Source organism: Spermophilus citellus (assembly GCF_964194105.1).
Source record: "Spermophilus citellus genome assembly, chromosome: 4".
Lineage (NCBI taxonomy): Eukaryota > Metazoa > Chordata > Mammalia > Rodentia > Sciuridae > Spermophilus > Spermophilus citellus.
The window spans coordinates 192620299-192641219 of NC_138185.1; the positions used below are offsets into that span (position 1 = coordinate 192620299).

At 51.1% G+C, this 20921-nt stretch overlaps 2 protein-coding genes across 2 annotated transcripts; one reads left to right on the plus strand and one right to left on the minus strand.

Moving 5' to 3' along the window:
* Nucleotides 1–477: 477 nt before the first annotated feature.
* Nucleotides 478–11621, plus strand: CDH24 (cadherin 24). The gene is made up of 14 exons (XM_081290513.1): nucleotides 478–973; nucleotides 2271–2323; nucleotides 2492–2816; nucleotides 3002–3296; nucleotides 3470–3589; nucleotides 3663–3830; nucleotides 4000–4187; nucleotides 4661–4914; nucleotides 6203–6339; nucleotides 8714–8835; nucleotides 8919–9030; nucleotides 9271–9519; nucleotides 10281–11276; nucleotides 11362–11621. The coding sequence occupies exons 3-13, from the start codon at nucleotides 2616–2618 to the stop codon at nucleotides 10778–10780; spliced, it is 2346 nt and encodes a 781-aa protein (XP_081146639.1). The 5' UTR covers nucleotides 478–973; nucleotides 2271–2323; nucleotides 2492–2615; the 3' UTR covers nucleotides 10781–11276; nucleotides 11362–11621.
* A 3517-nt stretch (nucleotides 11622–15138) lies between these two features.
* On the minus strand, nucleotides 15139–16187 carry PSMB11 (proteasome subunit beta 11). Its single transcript, XM_081290540.1, has one exon. It carries the CDS (start codon nucleotides 16142–16144, stop codon nucleotides 15263–15265), a length of 882 nt encoding a protein of 293 aa, XP_081146666.1. The 5' UTR covers nucleotides 16145–16187; the 3' UTR covers nucleotides 15139–15262.
* Between the last annotated feature and the right edge of the window lie 4734 nt (nucleotides 16188–20921).

The following is a 20921-nucleotide window of genomic DNA, read 5'->3' on the forward strand; positions in this document are numbered from 1 at the left end:
AAGCAGGGACTTCCCACAGTTTTTCATTCTTGCTGTGGGTCTTGCTCACTTTGGGGGAGGGGGAACCCCAGGGAAATGAAACACCCCATTTCCGTTGCAGCAGGCCTAGAATGGCCAGCTTCCCGCTTCCTGGTCCTGTGCGTTGGGCATTTGGTCACCTGCTCACCATCTTTGAGGTGCTTTCTACAACTGCCACCAGGGGGCGGTAGTCCCACACTCTGTAGGTCTTGCAAATGAGCTTCCCAAAAAGGTTCCACTGCCCACCTCCGCCCTCCCGCCGATGTCGTGCCTGCATCCCTGACCCCTTCCCTGGGCCCGACTTCCTGGACCCTCCTGCCATCCTTCAGCGCACCCCAGTCGACGCGCTACGATGTTCTGAAGTGCAGACATCCCAAGATGCTGTCGTCCTGCGGCTACACCGGTCCCAAAAGCCGGGTCTGGGAGCGGGGAGCCTGGTCTCTGCAGTGGGCTCCTAATTCCCCGCCTCACCGCGCGCTCGCTCTTTGCCCTCCTGTGGGCGACGTGCAGCCTGGCACTCGCTGTTTCACCCTCCCTGACGGATCTTCGGAAATGGCCTGGCGCTGTGGCCTGGATGTTGTCTTCCTGCCCGAGTGCCCTGCCGGACGCTGCGGGCCGGGCCCGGAGGGGCGCCGCATCTGTATGTGCCTGGGAGCGCCGAGGGGGCGAGCGCGAGGCGCCGCCCCCGCCCCCGCCGCGCGGGCCCGGCTGGCCGGGGAGGGTCGGAGGCTGGGCTCTCCTCTCCCGCGCGGCGCAGAGCCGCCTCGCTCCTCCGCAGGCGGAGCCTCCTTCCCCCGCCCCCTCCGTCTCGCTCCCTTGTTCTCGCCGGGGCCGCTCAGACCTGCAGCGGAGCCGCGGCGCCCGCTAGGATCTGCTTGGGGCTGCGCCCCCGGGAGCCGGCGACGGGAACGGGCGGGGGCGCTCCCCGCTGTCCTGGGCCCCTCGGTAGTGTCAGGTAAGGGCGCCTGCCCGGGAGCCTGGGGTCGGAAATCCTTGGAGGAGCAGCAGGGGGCCAGCTGCCTGCGGGTGTCTTCAGAGCAGTGCGCTCCGTGGCTGGGAGCCCACTGCCGGCTCCCTTCTCCCGCGCTCTGCCTCTTCCCTTGCTTCCCTCGCACCTCTTTCCTTTTCTCTATTTCTCTTCACCCTCCTTCTCTCTGCCTGTTTGCCGTCTCTTCCCGTTCGCTCTCCCAATCTTCTCTCCCTCTTGTCCTGTCTTTTCCCATCTCTTTGCCTTTTCCTTCCTCCACCTTTCTCCCCTTTCCTGTCTTTCTCTTTTCCCTTTCCCGCTCTCCTTTCCCTCCCCTGTTGACTCCCTTTCCGCTCTTCCCTTCCCTCTATCCTATTTCCCACTCCTCTATACCCTTCCTTCTCTCTTTCTCTCGTCCCGCCTCCCTCCCTGGTCCCCAGCTTCCCTCTGGCCTGTCTTCCCTCGGGAGCAAACGGACTGTCAGGTGTGTGTCTGCTCTGGGGGAGGAAGGGCGGAAATGACAGCTACCTGAGGAGGCCCCCCAGGAGGAGAGAGGAGAGAGAGAACAGTGGGAAGGGTCTTCTCCCTAGCTCCCTTCCCGCAGCTTCTCCCTACCTCTTCTGTTCGTGGCTGTTCCCTCTCCCAGAATGAAGTTCCCAAGGCCTGATATAACACCAGTGCTTTCCCCCCCATACACACATGCTGAAAGCCCCTCTGCACCCCAACCAGCTCCCAAGAAGACTGGTACCTATGACTTCTCTCTGCTTTTCAGATATCATCTCTCCATATCTCTCCCTCTCCCCCACCAACCTGCCATTCTGTGTCTCTCTCATCTTCTCTCTGTCTCTGCTGGACAACCCTCGAGTCTTGGGTCCAGCCCTCAATCACACTGTCTCTGGCCCCTGTCTCTTTGCCTGGCCTGAAACCTTGTCCCCTGTCTTCTAGCTCTGGCCCCGACTCTGCCTCATGAGGCCAATCCCCCTTCAAAGGACTGCAGCTGGCATTGTGGGTTGGGGATGGGATCTGGAAAGGTGGGGGCTTCCCATAGGGGAGGGACTTTTATGGGCTCTCAACCTGTCTTGGACTGCACTCCTTGTCATCTCTCTGCCTGACCCTATAGACACTTTAAGGCCACACCTCTGAATCTAACCCCTTAATTCTAAACCCTTTCTCTGGTAGTCCCCCCTCCTCCAGTCCCCTGGCTACATGCCTGAGGTGGGAGGATGGGGGCAGGATTTGGGATTCCAAACCATCCCAACATCTCCTCTTCTGTTTTCCTCCCCAGCTTTTCTACTCAGAGTTGACTGGTCAGAGATTTATCAGTTTGCAAGGCTGGAGGTGAATACAGGCAGAGCCTGGGTGGAGGGAAGGAGCAAACTGCTCTCTGCCTTAGTCTGGGTTCTGGGCATTGGGGTGTCTTGGTTCTCTGGAGATCTGGTCTTTAGAATTTTGGGGAGGAATACGGTTTAGGGTTTCCTTGACCCTGAGCAGCTACCTGTCCTACAGGTGTGGATCCATGGGGTAGCCCCACTGCATCTGCCCCTCCACCCCAGCCAGCTCATGGGCCACCTGGCCCAGCCCAGCCTCAGCACCCCCAGCCAGTGAACAGAGCCCTGGCTGGAATCCAAAAATGTGGGGCCTGGTGAGGCTCCTACTGGCCTGGCTGGGTGGCTGGGGCTGCATGGGGCGTCTGGCAGCCCCAGTTCGGGCCTGGGCAGGGTCCCGGGGGCGCCCAGGGCCTGCACTACTGCGGACCCGAAGGAGCTGGGTCTGGAACCAGTTCTTTGTCATTGAGGAATATGCCGGTCCAGAGCCCGTCCTTATTGGCAAGGTAAGGATTAGCCCTTCCCATGTCTACTCTGACTACTCTGTCAGGCCCTTAGGCCCCGCCCTACAACTTTATCACTTCTGCAATGACCTTGGTCCTTCAGGATTCCCAGCCCTCCACCCAAACCTAGACTTAACCCTCTTTCCCTGCACTGGGAGCCCTCTGCTATTTTTCCCTGACTCCTACAGCTGCACTCAGATGTTGACAGGGGTGAGGGCCGCACCAAGTACCTGCTGACTGGAGAGGGAGCAGGCACTGTATTTGTGATTGATGAGGCCACAGGCAATATCCATGTCACCAAAAGCCTGGATCGGGAAGAGAAGGCACAATACGTGCTACTGGCTCAAGCTGTGGACCGAGCCTCCAATCGGCCCTTGGAGCCCCCATCAGAGTTCATCATCAAAGTGCAAGACATCAATGACAATCCACCTGTGTTTCCTCTCGGGCCCTACCATGCTACAGTACCTGAGATGTCCAATGTTGGTGAGCACCCCCACTCTGAATGCCCCACTTGCAGTTAATAGGTGCCCATTCACCTCTCCTTCTTCCTTTGCTGTCTGCCCCAGAATTCAGCTCCTTTAACTCAGCCTCCCTCACATCTGGGACCCCTCATCTGACCCTACTGCTGCTGAGTGGGGTACTGGGATCCCCCACAGGGACATCAGTGATCCAGGTGACTGCTCATGATGCTGATGACCCCAGCTATGGGAACAGTGCCAAGCTGGTATACACAGTGCTAGATGGACTGCCTTTCTTCTCTGTGGACCCCCAGACTGGTGAGGATGGAGCTCAGGACCCTGGTGGGCAGTCCCCAGGATAGACACCCCCTGACCTAGTATCTCTCCCTAGGAGTGGTGCGTACAGCGATCCCCAACATGGACCGGGAGACCCAGGAGGAGTTCTTAGTAGTGATCCAGGCCAAGGACATGGGCGGCCACATGGGGGGGCTATCAGGCAGCACTACAGTGACGGTCACTCTCAGCGATGTCAACGACAATCCCCCCAAGTTCCCTCAGAGTAAGGGGGCAATACTGTGCTTGAGCTGTCCCTTGACCACCCCACCCCTACAGCCTCTAAAGAAACCATCCATCCTCACCCGACCCCAGCCCACACCCTGGGAGAAGGAAGTGCTGGGGTTAAGGAAGAGGGCTGACTCTAAGAATGTGTCTCCCTCCATCCTCCCCAGGCCTGTACCAGTTTTCCGTGGTGGAGACAGCTGGGCCTGGCACCTTGGTGGGCCGGCTGCAGGCCCAGGACCCAGATCTGGGGGATAATGCTCTCATGGCATACAGCATCCTGGATGGGGAAGGGTCAGAGGCCTTTAGCATCAGCACAGATGCCCAGGGTCGAGATGGGCTCCTCACTGTCCGCAAGGTTAGCCTCCTGATTATTAACACATGCAGACTCTGCTGGATGGGTAGCTCAGTGCTAGGGCACTTACCATAGCCTGTGTGAGGCCGTGGGTTCAATCCCCAGCACCACCTGCAGACTCAAGTACATCTCCTCCTGCCTCACCCACTGGGCACATTTCTAACTGGTCTCCAAGAACATACTCAGGACCCTTATTTTGGAGCACAGAGATCATGGCCATCTCATCTTTCGGGTGAGGCCCGGGGGCCTAGAAAGGGAAAATGACTGACTCACGTTGTTTGATAAGTCTTCAGTGGATCTGGGGAAAGCCCTAGAGTCACAATACTATGTAATGTGCTGACCATTAGGCCACAGCCCTCCTAGAACCACCCCCGTCAGCACCTGGTGCATATAGGGAAGGGACTCCACCTTCTTCCAGCTCACATTGGACCTGCCCTGGTTTCCACGTGCCTCACTTACTCTCTATCTCACCATAGCCCCTAGACTTTGAGACCCGCCGCTCTTACTCATTCCGTGTAGAGGCCACCAACACACTCATTGACCCAGCCTACCTGCGGCGAGGGCCCTTCAAGGATGTGGCTTCAGTGAGAGTGACTGTGCAAGATGCTCCAGAGCCACCTGCCTTCACCCAGGCTGCCTACCACCTGACAGTGATGGAGAACAAGTCTCCAGGGACCCTGGTGGGCCAGATCTCAGCAGCTGACCTAGACTCCCCAGCCAGTCCAATCAGGTGAGCTGGGATGTGGGCTAGGGGAGGGACAGGGCCTCCAGAGAGGAGCACAGAGGTGGGTTCTTTCCACCCAAGGATATGCCCCTTTTACCTTGCCACAGGTCATACTTCCCAGCAAGACTGTCCCACCTGTGGCCTGCCTTGCTGATCTGCAGACCTGAGTCCCAGGGAAGGGTTGAAGGGCCTGGCTAACCACTGCCCATCCCTGGGCACCTCCCAGTGGTAGTGCAGGCAAATGTAATTTTCTTTTTTTTTTTTTTTTTTTTTTTGGTGGTACTAGGGATTGATCCTAAGGGTAGTCTATAACTGAGCCACATTCCTAGTCCTTTTAATTTTTTTTTTTTATTTTGAGACTGTGTTTCACTAACTTGATGAGGCTGGCCTGGAACATGCAATCCTCCTGCCTCAGCCTCCCAAGTAGTTGGGATCCAGAGCATTGCTTCTCTATCAAGCCCGAAAATGGCATGCACTACCACACCCTGCTAAGTATAATCTCATTTGATAAGTGGATTTCTATTGATCCCTCCCTAAGTGCTTCACATTTTACCCACTGGATAACATTTAATTTTCACATCAGCCCTATTAAGTAGGTGTTACCATCACCAGTTGTTTTAGAGGCCAGCTGTAAGTGGTTAAGCAATTTGCCAACAATAAGTGGTAGGGCTGAGATTCTAATCTATCTTGAGAACAAGCTATTCTTTACACCTGCATGGCCAGCATCTTTGTCATTGGGAGGGAGATGTTGGTGTTATTCCCATTTTGCAGTTAAGTAAAGAGAGGTCAGACAATCTAGCTGGGGAATATAGCTCAGTTGCTGGGGATATAGCTCAGTTGGTAGAGTGCTTGCCTCACATGCACAAGGCCCTGGGTTCAATCTCCAGCACCTGAAGGGAAAAAAAAGGAGGAGACAGTCTGCCTAAGGCCACATATCTAGTCCAAAGCAGAGCAGGGCTGAAACACAAGTCTTTGTGTCCACACAATGGAGCCCAGAAATCTGAAAGACAGGTAGTATAGTCCACTTTCATCTTTTTCTGTATCTCTTTCTCCTCTTTCACGAAATAGAGTCCCCCTGAAACTTAGGACAGGTGTATAATGGAGGTGAACTCCTGGGAATATTTGCCTTTTAAGGAGACTCCAACATGAATTATGGCTCTGGGTGCAGGGGGCAGGCTCTGCTCAAGGATCTTGGGCCCTCTGCCCAGATGAGCCAGGAGGTCCAACAAGGTGCCCAGGAGGGAGGAAATCAAGGGAGGGAGGACAACCACCGACATAGCCCCATCTTCCTCAGATACTCCATCCTCCCCCACTCGGATCCAGAGCATTGCTTCTCCATCGAGCCCGAAGATGGTACCATCCGAACAGCAGTACCCCTGGACCGTGAGACTCGTGTCTGGCACAACCTCACTGTGCTGGCCACTGAGCTTGGTGAGGAGTCCTGGGCCCCTGAGGAGGCAGCATCCTGCTGGCAGAGGGGCTGTCCTTGAGCATGTGGGTGGGGAAGGGCAATGACTGCCATCACACCTTCACCAGTGTGAAGTTCCTGGGTCCTTAGCCTGGATCCTCACCTCCAAGCAGGCCTCCTGTCTCCTGGGCTGGGCTGGGCTGGGCTGGGCACAGTCGGTCTCGGTCTCCCTGAGCATTCTTCTGTCCCTAAATGTTCCCCTTCACCTGACTTGCACAAATTCAGAGCATAGAGCCAGTGGGTCTTGCTTCAGTGAGCCCTACCTCTCCTTCCCTATGCATCTGTCTACCCAGTACATTGGGCATCAGGCTGGAGCTGGGGCCAGAAAGGGGCTGGGCACCTCCTTCGGCAGCTAAGGAGGAGTGTACTAGCAGCCCCTCCCAGAGAAGGCCTGGTGGAAGCCCTCAAGGTAGGGGAGGAGTGCCAGCATCATAAGTAGGCTCTTTTGCCTCTCCCTCAGGCACCCAGTATGGCCTGGGGAGACAGGGAATCCTCCCTCCCTTCTGTGAACAGTCCCTTACCTCCTTCTTGTGCCTCTACTGTCTTCATACTCTATATCAAGGTTGGGACTGTATATGAAGATGTTTGTGTATGTCAGTGAGGAGCTATAAGTATGTGTACATGTGGGTAGAACTCAGATATGTTTATAAATCCATATGTGTGAAAAATATATGTACACACCTACACATAATTTGTGAGTGTATATATAACTGGAAATGTGTTAGTGATCAAGTATCTAGAATTTTATTGCTATTATTTCTGCATATGTGTGATTGGATGTATATAGTTGTATATGCAAGTAGCTGTATATACTGTATTGTGTACGTGTGTTTGTGGAGAGATAATAATGATTTGTTACTTATTGTATATCAGGCACTATTTTAAGTACCAAAAATGGATTAATTTAGTTAATCATCACCACACATTATAAGGGAGATATGATTTTTTCCCCATATTTAAATGAGGAAACTCAGGCAGAGAAGTTTAGTAGCTTCCCAAGGTCATACAAAGATTAAGTGGTGGAGCCATCTGACCCAGTCGATCTATAGTCTGAGCTGTTATCTCTTCAACCATACTGGCTTTCATGTGTGTTTAAGTGTATGTGTCTGAGTTTGTGTTTCTGTATAGACAACTGTGTGCTATCTGGCAGTGCTATGTCTGTGCTTGTAAGGATGGCCTTGTGTGTATGTGTGTGTGTGTGTGTGTGTGTGTGTGTAGACATACATCATATGACTGTGCCTGCCTTCCTGTATATGTAGCTGTGTATGTATGTGTCCTCCTCGCTGTCTTCTCACCTTCCTGCCATTCCTGCTCCTACCCCTACCCAGTACTGGCTAGCATCCCTGGGCCCATCCTACAGAGAAGGAGTGGACTGTTCCCCATCCAGTCTCCAGGCTCTATCCCAGGCAGTCCACTCAGCCTCCCCTGCCAAGGCTATGACCTCAGCCCCTTTGGCCAGGGCCAGCCAGCTCTCCCCCTGCCTAGGGAAAAGACTAAAGGAATTGGGAGGCTCAGCCTAGGAGAGATGACAGGTGCACCTCTGCATTCTCTCCCGGATGGCATTAGCAGTGGAAAATAAGGTAGAGTAATGGCGGGGAGCCACTTAATGAAGGGGATGGATGAATAGGGGGCCTGAGTCTGGCCATAATGGCCAGGCCATCCTGGCTTTGCACTTTGTAGACCATGAAGCTTCTTCCTCCCCAAGGTCAAATCTAAGTAATACTTATTGCTACACTATAGCCTCCCAGATCTCTGATGGAATGTGTCTGTGCGTGTGTGTGTGTGTGTGTGTGTGTGTGTGTCCATTCACTGGTGCTATGCGTGATCACTGTACGTGAAAATGCTTTCTTTGGGCCCTAGGTATGTGAACAGGGGTGGCACTGCATGTACTGTGTATATCAAACATCTGCTTCATGTATGTTGTATTTGTTTTTTAACACTCATTTTGAATATGTGTTATGAATGTGTTTGTATATTTCATGACCCTTGTCTGCATACAACCTGTATGCACCCTCTACTTACTTTTCATATGCTCTATGTGTCCTGCATATGGGTTATTGTGTACATATATCATGGGTACTGTATTTCTACCACATATATCTTATGTACCGCAACTATCTCGGGTACTATATCAATATTCTATGTACTTGGCAATGTTGTTCCACTTGCTTCACAATGTGGTTTGCTGCTACTTCGTTATTACATGCTTATTTCATGTATTAAATGTGCATGCTGTGTGTTGCACATGACATCCATGACCACACACCATGTATGTTTATGTGTAAACTTTGTTATGTGTGCATATGTGGTGTGTATGTGTTGGTGTTTTGGCTTCAGATAGCTCCTCACAGGCCTCCCGTGTACAAGTGGCCATCCAGACCCTGGATGAGAATGACAATGCTCCCCAGCTGGCTGAGCCCTATGACACCTTTGTTTGTGATTCTGCAGCCCCTGGCCAGGTGAGCAGCTGAGGCAGGTGGGTTGGACTCTCAAGGCGTCTCTCAAGCAGCACTCCATTCAAGGCCATTTTTCTTCCTCCCAGTTGATTCAGGTTATCCGGGCCCTGGACAGAGATGAAGTCGGCAACAGTAGCCGAGTCTCCCTTCAAGGTCCTCTGGGCCCTGATGCCAACTTTACTGTCCAGGACAACCGAGGTGGGTGGCCTCCTGCAGCCATAACCATGCCCATGCCTGACTCTCCCTCCTCTCCTCCTCTACCACCCCAGCCCAGCCTGCCTGACCCCTGCCCCTGTCAGGCCTTCCACCCAACAGAAGGTAGGTTTATACTCATTTGCTCTTTGCAAACCTTCCCATGGGAAGCTGGCTTTAAGGGCTGGACTAATCCTACCAAGAAGATGTCCCACAAAGTGCCCCAACATCTTCCCTTTCCCACAGATGGCTCCGCCAGCCTGCTGCTGCCCTCCCGCCCTGCTCCACCCCGCCAGGCCCCCTACCTGGTTCCCATAGAACTGCGGGATTGGGGGCAGCCAGCACTGAGCAGCACTGCCACGGTGACTGTCAGTGTGTGCCGCTGCCGGCCTGATGGCTCCGTGGCATCCTGCCGGCCTGAGGCTCAGCTCTCACCTACTGGGCTCAGCACTGGCGCCCTGCTTGCCATCGTCACCTGTGTGGGCACCCTGCTTGGTGAGTCAGGCCACTGTGGGCCATAGATCCTGGCCTGAAGGGGAATGGAGAAGAAACAGCTCCCTGGACATAGGGCTTTAATTGACCCCTAATGCCAGGATTTTCCCACTACCTAATGTATCCAAGAGAAAAGTTCTATCTTCATGTCCCTGATCTGCCAATCCATAATGACAGTAACAAACCATAAGAATTATTTACTGAGCTCTTACTCTGTGCCAAGTGTGGTGCTGGGCACATCACTAGTGATACTTAATTTTTATCTTTTCAATAACCCTAAAAGGTAAATAGATTTTCTGGAGTTTTTGTTTGTTCATTTATTTCTTGGTGCTGGGGATTAAACCCAGGGTAGGATTCCATTGAGCTACATCCTCAGTCCTTTTATTTTTGAGATAGGGTCTCACTAAATTCCTGAGGGTCTCACTAAGTTGCTGAGGCAGACTTCTAACTTAAAATCCTTCTGCTTCAGCCTCCAGAGTAGCTGGGATTACAGACATGCACCACCATACCTGGCAGTTTTCTGTTTTCCACATAAGTAAACCAAGGGTCAAAGAGATTCAGAAGAGTTAAGTGACTTCCCATGGTCACACTGCAAGTGAGAAGTGAAGTCAGGATTCAAAGCAAAGATCATCAGATGTCAAACCTAGGATTTGCGATCCCTAGGCCACTGTGCCTTCTCTTCCACCTGACGTATCTGTGTTTAGCATGGAAACGCTGCTCTGTTCCTGCTGTTGGCTCAGAGGCCTGTGTGCACTCTCCCGCAGCCCTAGTGGTGCTCTTCGTGGCCCTACGGCGGCAGAAGCAAGAAGCACTAATGGTACTTGAGGAGGAGGACGTCCGCGAGAACATCATCACCTATGATGACGAGGGGGGCGGCGAGGAAGACACGGAAGCCTTTGACATCACGGCTCTGCAGAACCCTGATGGGGCTGCCCCACCAGTTCCTGGGCCACCAGTGCGTCGCGATGTGCTGCCCCGGGCCCGGGCTCCGCGCCAGCCCCGACCACCGGGTCCTGCTGACGTGGCCCAACTGCTTGCATTGCGGCTGCGTGAGGCGGACGAGGACCCCAGTGTGCCCCCCTACGACTCGGTGCAGGTGTATGGCTATGAGGGCCGGGGCTCCTCCTGCGGCTCCCTCAGCTCCCTGGGCTCTGGCAGCGAGGCCGGTGGCACCCCTGGCCCCGTGGAGCCCGTGGACGACTGGGGTCCGCTCTTCCGCACCCTGGCCGAGCTATATGGGGCCAAAGAGCCCCCAGCCCCCTGAGCGCCGGCCCTGGCCCTGCCCGCCGCGGTGGGGCAGCCAGTACAGGTCCTCTGAGTGAGCCCCACAGGGTCCAGGCAGGCCGCAGCAGCCAGAGGCCTCAGGCTTCCTCCCGTCCCTGTGTCCCTCCTTCCTTCCCCGGGGCTCCCTTGCCCTTACCTCCCACTTGGAGGATCTCTCTCCAGGGATCTCTGTCAGTGCCACTTTCCCTTTGTCCTGGTCTGGGTTTTATGGCTCTGACCCTGAACCTCTGTTCTCTCACTGTGATTCCGCTTTCTCTGTGACTGTTTTGTCTCTGTGATTCTAAAGCTCTCACATACTGTCTCTCTTGCCCACAAATATGCTCTGTGTCTGTCTCCCACCCACACTTCCCCCCTCTCTGAGTCCCTGTGACTGGCTTTTTTTGGTTTTGGTTTTGGTTTTCTGTCGTCCATCCCAAAAGCAAGAGAAACTTCCAGCCACTGCTGCCCACCCTCCTGCAGGGGATGCTCTGCCCCAGGTCAGTGTCTCTAGACAGCTTGGCCAGGGGTGGATAGAAGCCCTTCCCTAATTTCTGCCTCTCACTGCTGCTCCTGTCCTAACAGACCTGCCCGCATGGTTCCATCCATCACTCATGGCCTCATCCTGGCTCCACTGGCCTCCAGCAGAAGGAGGGAGCCAGCCTGCCTCCCAGGGGGAGAGCTCCAGCCCCCACGTGGCCGCCTCCCTGGAGCTCTGCCCAGCTGTCAGCCTGCCCTGGGCATCCCAGCTCTGGGCATTGTCTTGTGTGCTTTCCAGGCCCCAGGGAGAGGGGGAGTAAAGGAGGAGGCAGCTGGGGAAGGGGAAAGAAGGAGGAAGGGGAGGGGCCTCCATCTCTAATTTCATAATAAACAAACACTTTATTTTGTAAATCCAGAGCCCTGCTTCTGTTTCTGCACTCAGGTTTCTGGACAGAGCTCCCTTTGTACTAAAGGATGGAAGGAGAGGCTTAAACCTATACCTTTCCAGCTCATTCCTTCTCTTTGGGGGATTTCAATTCAAGACCCTCTAGATAGAAGAGAGTTTGGGTCACTGCATTCGTAGAGCAAGAAGATAATGGATGCACCCCCACTCCTACTACCAACTCTCCCTGTTCCCTCTTATTATCAGACTGTCCAAGAAAGTGAAAATGTGAGGATTAGCAAGAGGGGAAGGTGGAGCTGGGCACCTGCAATCTCAATGACTCAGGAGGCCAATATGAGAAGTGAGAAGATCACAAGTTCAAGACCAGCTTTAGCAACTTAGTGAGACGCTAAGAAACTTTGTAAGACCCACCTCAAAAAATAAAACGATGCCAGGCGTGGTGGCGCATGCCTGTAATCCCCGTGGCTTGGGAGGCTGAGACAGGAGGATCTCGAGTTCAAAGCCAGCCTCAGCAACCGCAAGGCACTAAGCAACTCAGTGAGACCTTGTCTCTAAATAAAATACAAAATAGGACTGGGGATGTGGCTCAGTGGTTAAGTACCCCTGAGTTCAATGCCCAGCACCAAATAGAAAAAGAACTTGGGGCGGGGGGCTGGGGATATAGCTCAGTTGGTAGAGTGCTTGCCTCGCATGCACCAGGTCCTGGGTTCAATCTCCAGCACCATGTACACATACACAAAAAAATTGGCAAATCTTACTGTATGTTATTTGTGCCTCGATAAAATTTACACAAAAATTATTTTTAAAAAAGAAAAAAAAAGAACTTGGGGGTGATTAATTGAAAAAAAAAAAAAAAAAGAACTGGGGATGTGGAATGCTCAGTTGGTTGAATGAGATTGCTTGCTTTGCAAGTATAAGGTCCTAGGTTCAATCCCCAGCACCACAAAAAAAAAAAAAAAAAACCACTTAGGAATTACTGGAGCAAAGAGGAAATGACTCATGGCCATTCCCAAGTATTGAGATATTGGAATGGGATGTTGGCTTTGCCTGTCCAGTTCTCCCCATGCCCTCCGGAGTTCCTCCCCCAACTCAAAATTCACTTAGAGGAATTTTCCCTCTAATTTTTTCCCGTGATATTGGGGATCAGATATTGGGATTCAGTCCTAGGGGTACTTTACCACTGAGCCACATCCCCAGAACTTTTTTTTCTTTTTTTCCTTTTTTAGCCAGATCTCACCAAATTGATGAGTCTGGCTTCTACCTAGTGATCCTCCTGTATTGGCCTCCTGACTCACTAGGATTACAGGCATGGGTCCTGCCTGGCTTCCTCTAAGTTTTGACAGGGCACAGGGAAACAGACTTGTCAGCAAGACCTATGGGCTTAAGTCTGGCCTTAAATACCTCATTTTTTGGAAGGACAAAACCTGTCAAAGTGAATGAGGATGGACAAGACTGTGGGAAAAGAAGGGAGGGGGGAAAAAAGGGAAGAAGAGACAAGAGAAGGAGATGCAAGAAGAGGGGACTCCCCTCCAGTTCTGCTCTCCTGGGTTCAGTCTGCTTTGTCCAGTTTGGAAAAGAGAGGGGCACAGAAGATCTCAGGGGAGCCAGTGTGGTGGCATATTCCTATAGCCCAGCTCCTTGGGAAGCTGAGGCAAGAGGATCATAAATTTAAGGTCAGCCGGGGCAACTTAGATCCTGTCCCAAAATAAAATAGAAAGGGGTGGAGACATAGCTTAGTGGTAGAGCACCCCTGGGTTCAATCCCTAGTACTGCAAACAAAAATAAATAAATAAAAATAAAATCCAGGGGTACAGATTGTGTGCAGTCTGCAACAGCATTCCCAGCACCCAATACCTCCTTCCGAGGCTGGGGAGTGGGCAAGGGGTAAAGAAGGTTGCTGTGGAAACCACTGGCCAGATTCTTTGACCCTGGCTTGAAGCACATCCCCCTATACTGGGCAACTTTCTGTGGCCCCCTTCCCTATCACAAGTCTTCCCTGCCTGTCCCCAGGGTTTTCCTTTCAGGGCCTCCTTGATCTTTCCTTCCTGTCTACCAGACACCTGCTCAGGCCCAAAGTCTGGAGGTTTCCTCCTGTCTGGCCAGCGTCTGCTTGGAGGAATTCTTAGCCTGGGATACCAGTGTGTTCAGGAGGGAGAGAAAGCAGCTGGAAAGCTTTATGAATGGGGTAAGAGGAAAGTTTCAGTCACCTCCCTTTAGGCCCCATGCCCTAGGCCAAGCCTGCTTTCCCTCCTGGCCTGGGAAAGGGCAGTGGTCCTCCTGGAGCTGTCATCCAGGTCAGGGCCCACTGGGTAGTAGGAGGGAAGTCATGAGAGACACGATAGGACAGGCATAGCCACCTCCTTCATTCTCCAGAGGGAGCATCAGAAAGGAGATTCTGGAAAGGGGGAGGAAGTCTGGCAGAGGCAATGACAGGCCCAGGAGGGTGGAGAGCAGGGGTGGGCTCAGAGGGATAGCTCTAGGTCTTGGCCAGATGGGTGGGGGCAGCTTACCTGAGTTCACCCCTCCAGGCCCTATGGGTTCATTCATCCCCAGCCACAGGCAGGGGATGGGCCCAGCACCTCTCTCCTTCTATATCACTCCCCAGAAGCCTGCAGGGAAGAGAGCAAAGGCCGGCAGAGGTCCTGGGAGGGGAGGCTGTGCAGAAATCACAGGCTGTGGGCCAGGCGTGGTGGCAAACACTTGTAATCCCAGCAGCTCGGGAAGCTGAGACAGGAGAATTGGAATTCAAAGCCAGCTTCAGCATCTTAGTGAGGCCCTAAGCAACTCAATGAGACCCTGTCTCTAATATTAAAAAGGGCTGGGGATGTGGCTCAGTGGTTAATCTGTCCCTGGGTTCAATCCCCAGTACCAAAAAAAAAAAAAAAAAAAAAAGCACAGGCTCTTGAGGAGGCTGAATCTAAGCCCCCTTGCTGCCACCTATTGCTTAACCCAGGCAAGTCACATAACCCTGTGAATCTGATCTCCCCTTTGTTAAGTGAGGAACCTTTCACCTCAAAGGCTGCCATGAGAACTGCATTTAGAAGAGAAATCATCATAGTTATTATAGTCAAGGCCTGGGGGCAGGGCTGCTGGGGCAGAGCTGCTGAAACAGCCCATCACCACCAAGGGGCGTCCATCACTGCACCAGCTCCAGGAGCTGCTCTCCTGCTGGCTGTCCTACCTCACCAGGGTGAAAAAGTGACCAAGAGAAAGAGACAAACACTCTAGAACTGAGATAGAGGACAAAGCAGGAGAGAATAGAGACTGGGAATGGGCTGGGGAAACAGAGAAAAGGATGGCAAGAAAAGAAAAGGTCTAGCACCTAGCACGGCAGCTGGTGTGCAGTAGGCAGGCAGGAAGAGTTTGCCAAGAGTTAGCTTGGAGCCAAGAAAGAAGCAAGACCAGCCCACTGGGTGTCAATAGGAACATGTTAGACACCTTTAATAACTCCAGGAGGAAGACAGGGTGGAGACTTGGAACAAATGAAGCAGGCAACCTAAAAGGGTTGGAGCCAGTGTGGAGAGGCTGCTCCCAGCAGAGCTCCCCGCTGCTGCCTCCCCTACCACCCACCCTGAGCATGGGTTCCCCAAGTTCTGCTACTTTTCACAGTGTCTCAGTTTTGGCTGGCATCCTGGAGTCTTCTGGTGACAGCTCCCCTGGCCCTGAAGAGATTTTTCCACATTCCCCAGCTCTGTGGGCCTGGTTGGTCTTCCCTTCTGGCTCTGGCTCTGGAAGCTTCTGCAGCTCCATGTACAGCACACAGGCATCATTGCGTGACACGTATTCCCATCCACTTTCCCGCACGTGGAAAAGGTCAACTGAGCCTCCTGAGTAGGCATCACGGTGGGTGGCGTGGGCCACAGCGCAGCGGGCCAGGGCATAGGCTTCCTGGATGGTCATGTCATAATGGTAGCTGCGGTCTAGCACACCATAGGCATAGGGAGATCCGGAGCCCACAGAGAATATGTCCCCCTGCAGGCGGGTACCATCGCTGTAGACATAGAAGAGGGCAGGGCCAGAGCGGTCCCAACCACACAGGGCAGTGGCCACACACAGATCCAGCCCCCGGTAGCGGGACATCATGACTGACAAGAGCTTGGCTGCACTAGCCACACTGGGCAGCTGACCCTCCCTCAGCTCCCGAAGCCGCAGCTCCCGCTGTAGCACTCGGTACCATGTGGCGCAGTCAGCGGAGGTACCAGAGGTGGTACCCAGGAGGTGCTGGTGCACAGGGATGACCTTGAGAGAGGATGGACAGGCCACATAGCTGCCACAGGAGGAACGTGTGTCGGCTGCAGCGATGACTCCATGTCGGAAGCGGAAGGCCAGGGTGGTGGTGCCATGGGCTAGCCTGGGGCCATGCATCTGCAGGAAGGTTTTCAGATCACAGCCACGAGGTACAGCCCAGTCACCAGCCTGAGGCAGGTGAATGGATGGTCCCTGGGTTTCAGGGGACTGCCACTTACACACATCCTGTAGAGCCATCCTCGAGGCTGAGTGAAGGTTGGAAAGAGCAGGACAGCAATTTGGGTTCTGGGGTCAAGTAAGGAAAAAGGGACGCTACAGGGAAGCTGGGCTGCAGCCAGAATTGGTGAGCAAAGCATGTGAGCTGACGCTTCATTTCTCCCCAACCCCAAATCAGGCTTTGGGATTGGCTGGTGGAACAGCCTCCTCTTCCTCAGAGGGGAGATAGTATGAGGCTGTGGAGTTTCCAGCAGTGGGAGGGTGCTGCCCATCAGTCAGACCTTCACTTTCTGCTGCCCATGATGCATCTGAGAGTCACCCACAGAGTCTCCTGTCTGTCATCCTATAATTACCTAGAGGAGAGGAGCTGGGGTGACTGCAAAGGAAAGTAGACACAAGAGGAAAGAGCCAAGCTGGGTCCTGTGTAGGACATTGGGCATGCAAAGACAAATAAAGGCCTGTCACTAGCCTGAGAGCATTCCCAGCCTGGGAGGAGTCAAGACAACTCAGTGCTCTGAGAGACTCAGAATAAAATGTTGTGGAGCCACTGAGGCAGGAGACCTTGATGTTGGGAACTCTCTTCAGAGATATGAGACCAGGGAACTCTCAGCTCCCGAAGGCTTAGCTCATACTTTCAACTAATGGGCAAGATGGGAGAAAAATAAATGAGCTGAGGCAGGCAGAAGAGAAAACGGCTCAAATACTTTCCAGAAAGGCAGGTTACAGAGGAATGAGGGTGAAGGGAAACTAGAACCTGGAGGTCTCATTCTCCTCCATTTTGGGGCTGAAGATATCATTCTATCTATACACAAGAATGGCATTCTTTGCCAGGTGTGGTGGAGTATGCCTGTAACCCCAGTGACTCTGGAGGCTGAGTCAGGAGGGTCACAGGTTCAAAGCCAGCCTCAGCAACTAAGCAAGGCCCTAAGCAACTTAGCAAGACCCTGTCTCAAAATAAAAAATAAAAAGTGATGGTGATGTGGCTCCGTGGTTAACACCCCTGGGTTCAATCCCTGGTACCAAATAAATAAATACATAAATAATTTTTTTAAAATGGCATTCCTGGGCTGAGATCGTGGCTCAGTGGTAGAGCACTCACCTAGCATGTGAGAGGCACAGGGTTCGATTCTCAGCATCACATAAAAATAAAATAAGAAAATAAAGATATTGTGCCCACCTATAACTAGAAAATAAAAAATAAAAAGACTGAGTCTTGGACTTTTTTTAAGATCGACAGCCACCTCCCTAGATAGAAACATTATCTGATATGGGCCAAGAGGAGAGGCTGTGGGTTTGTTTGAGAAGCAGTGGGAACCAGACCTCCATTACAAAGCCATCTTGGACCCCCAACCTCACCCCAATCGATACTGACCTCCTTCCCTATCTCTGAACTATAGCACTTATCATTTGTACTTCTCCTTTGTAGAGTCCTTCCATAAGTAGTGACCTTGGAGAAAAGAAGTAATCTAAGGTAGGTCAGGAACAGATTACAGAGACTTTCATTACCATGTTGAAGGTATGAACTTTATAGAACCTTTTTTTTTTCCTCCCCCCAGTACTGGAGATTGAACGTACGGCTTCAAACACACTAAGCAAGGGTTCTATCACTGAGCTACATTCCCAAAGTGTTTTTTTTTAACATTTATTTTTATTTAGTTTTAGTTGTAGGTGGACAGAATACCTTTATTTTATTTTTATATGGTGCTGAGGATCGAACCCAGTGTCTCACGCATGCTAGGCAAGCGCTCTACCACTGAGCCACAACCCCAGTCCTCAATGTTTTTTTTAACATTTCATTTTTTTTTTTAAAGAGAGAGTGAGAGAGGAGAGAGAGAGAGAGAGAGAGAATTTTTAATATTTATTATTTATTTATTTATTTATTTAAAGAGAGAGTGAGAGAGGAGAGAGAGAGAGAGAGAATTTTTAATATTTATTTTTTAGTTCTTGGCGGACACAACATCTTTGTTGGTATGTGGTGCTGAGGATCGAACCTGGGCTGCACGCATGCCAGTCGAGCGAGCGCGCTACCGCTTGAGCCACATCCCCAGCCCTTAACATTTCATTTTGAGACAAGGTCTCTTTAATTTACCTAGACTGGCCTTGAATTCCTATTTTCTTTCCTCAATGTCCCAAATAGCTGGGATTACAGGCATGTGCTATAATATATGACTATAGGATTTATTTATTTATTTGGTACTGGGCATTTAACCTAGAGGTAATTTACTACTGAGCTACATCCCCAGCCTTTTTATTTTTTATTTGAGACAGAGTCTCACTAATTTTCTTAGGGCCTCACTAAATTACTAAGGCTGGCCTTTTACTTGTAATCCTCCTGCCTCAACCTCCTGGGTCTGGAGGACATCTCTAAGCAGGTAAGTAATAAGATCAAGGTGATGTGTTGCCTATTGAATTAAAGAGTGAGAGTTTAGGCCCAGAAAATCAGTCAGAAGAATTTTTCAGTAATTCAAGTGTGAGGAAATAAAAAGCCAAGGTGAGGGCTGGGGATGTGGCTCAAGCGGTAGCGCGCTCGCCTGGCATGCGTGCGGCCCGGGTTCAATCCTCAGCACCACATACAAACAAAGAGGTTGTGTCCCCCGAAAACTATAAAATATTAAAAATTCTCTCTCTCTAAAAAAAAAAAAAAAAAAAAGAAGCCAAGGTGATGTCAGATTTTTTTGTGTGTGTGTGAGAGAGAGATATTGGGGATTGAACCCAGGGCCTTGTACATGGGAGGCAAGCACTCTACCAACCAAGCTATATCCTCAGCCTCCAATATCAGGTGTAATGAAAAAGAATGTGAGAAACATTGCAGAGGGAGGATCAAAAGGACCTGACAATTCACTGGATGTGAAGGAAAGGAATGGGAGTTGTTGAAGATAAGCCAGGGCTTCAAGCCTGTGACTGGAAAAACATTATTGTCATTCTTTTCAAGTGTTCACTTGGCAAAGGTATATTGAGCACACAGTGGGCACAGAGATCAATAATGAACAAATTCCAGTCTTTAAAAACCTCACAATCCATAGGAGATAAATGCACACTTCTTTTGCAGTGCTAGGAATTGAACACAGGGATGCTCTATCATTGAGCTACATCTTCAGTCCTTTCATAAGTTTTTATCTTGAGACAGGGTCTTACTAACTTGCCCAGGATGGCTTTGAAATTGTGATCCTCCTGCCTCAGCCTCCTGAGCAGCTGGAATCACAGGTATGTGCCACTGTGTGTGACTGAATGCACACTTCTAGCCAGGTAAAATGCAAAAGTGTCTCAAGAGAGGTACAGATGGTATTAGTGGAGAGTGAAAGAAATCAGAAGGAGGACTAGTTGTATTGCAGAGGTGATTGCAAAATAATAAGTGCTCAATAAACAGAAATACTTTGCATTTTCCACACCATCCATATGTGAGACAGATAAAGATCTCCTGCTTAATTATATTCTGATGGTTGAGTGCTGAAAGGGTTGTCCAATTTCAGCATTAATAATACAGCACATACAGAGTCTGTTCAGGAAAGGAGGAGCTGAGTTGGGCATCAGAGGAAAGTAAAATTTAGATGTTGATAAGATGTTGCTGCTAGAATCCAAAAGGAAGCCCAGACACTGATTTCATGGAACCATAAAGCAGAAGGAAACTTTTCATACATAAGCCCACTTCCTGACTTATTATAGTTCCCAAGAGTTGAAAAATCAAGGTGGGTAAAGGGAGGAAAGAGGATGAAATGCACTCCTGAAAAAGAGCCTCCTCTTGGTAAGTTGACTGAGAAAATCTCTTAGTACATCTTTTTTTTTTTTTTTTTTTTTTAAAGAGGGAGGGAGGGAGAGAGAGAGAGAATTTTTTAATATTTTATTTTTTAGTTCTGGGCGGACACAACATCCTTGTTTGTATGGTGCTGAGGATCGAACCCTCAGGGTTCGGGCGCGCTCGGGCGCGCTACCGCTTGAGCCACATCCCCAGCCCCACAACATCTTTGTTGGTATGTGGATCGAACCCGGGCCGCACGCATGCCAGGCGAGCGCGCTACCGCTTGAGCCACATCCCCAGCCCCTCTTGGTACATCTTTATGGAGTCTCAACTCTCCTCCAGGAGCTGAGATAGTAAATTACTATTGACTCAATTATTCAGGTGCTAAAATGATAATCTAGTTTGTGGATTCACCGAGCCCTTTTTTCTTTTCCTTATTTTTATATCTGTCTTTTAGGCAATCCATTACTTAAAATCTCCATGCCCAGGTATAAGTAAAGAGAATACTGAATCTAAAAATTGGTTATTGTTAAATAACAGTTGTGATGTAGCGAGTAACACTATCAAAGAACAAGAGGCATAGCACTTTTATTCTGTTGTGCTTTTTACCACAATGTATTGTGGTTTAACTAATACAACAGGGAAATGCCCTCAGAATAGATAATTATTTTACCCAGTATTAGGAGGGTGCCCTGAAACAAAATGGCAATCTCAGTCTCATTAAGAGGGTGCTGAAGAAATAGGACTGTGACGTGCAGTCCTGACTCAGGGCTGGATGGGAATGACTTACTGCTGAGAGACCAGAGTTATTTTCACCCAGTCACGCCCTTCTTAAAGATGGCCGTCCTTGCTTCCCTCACGTAACAAGGACGTTTTCAGCCACTTCCAGGAAGTTGAAGTTGATCCGATCCAGTAATGCTTTCATGACCAAAGTCAAGATGGCAGCCCCATCCTGTTAGAGTACAAAGGTTGTGAAGCCATCTCGGTGAAAAAATCATCCCTTACGTCTGGCTCTAGTTTTTGGAGGCGGGGCTGCCAGGAGTCAAAATGGCTCTACTCTGG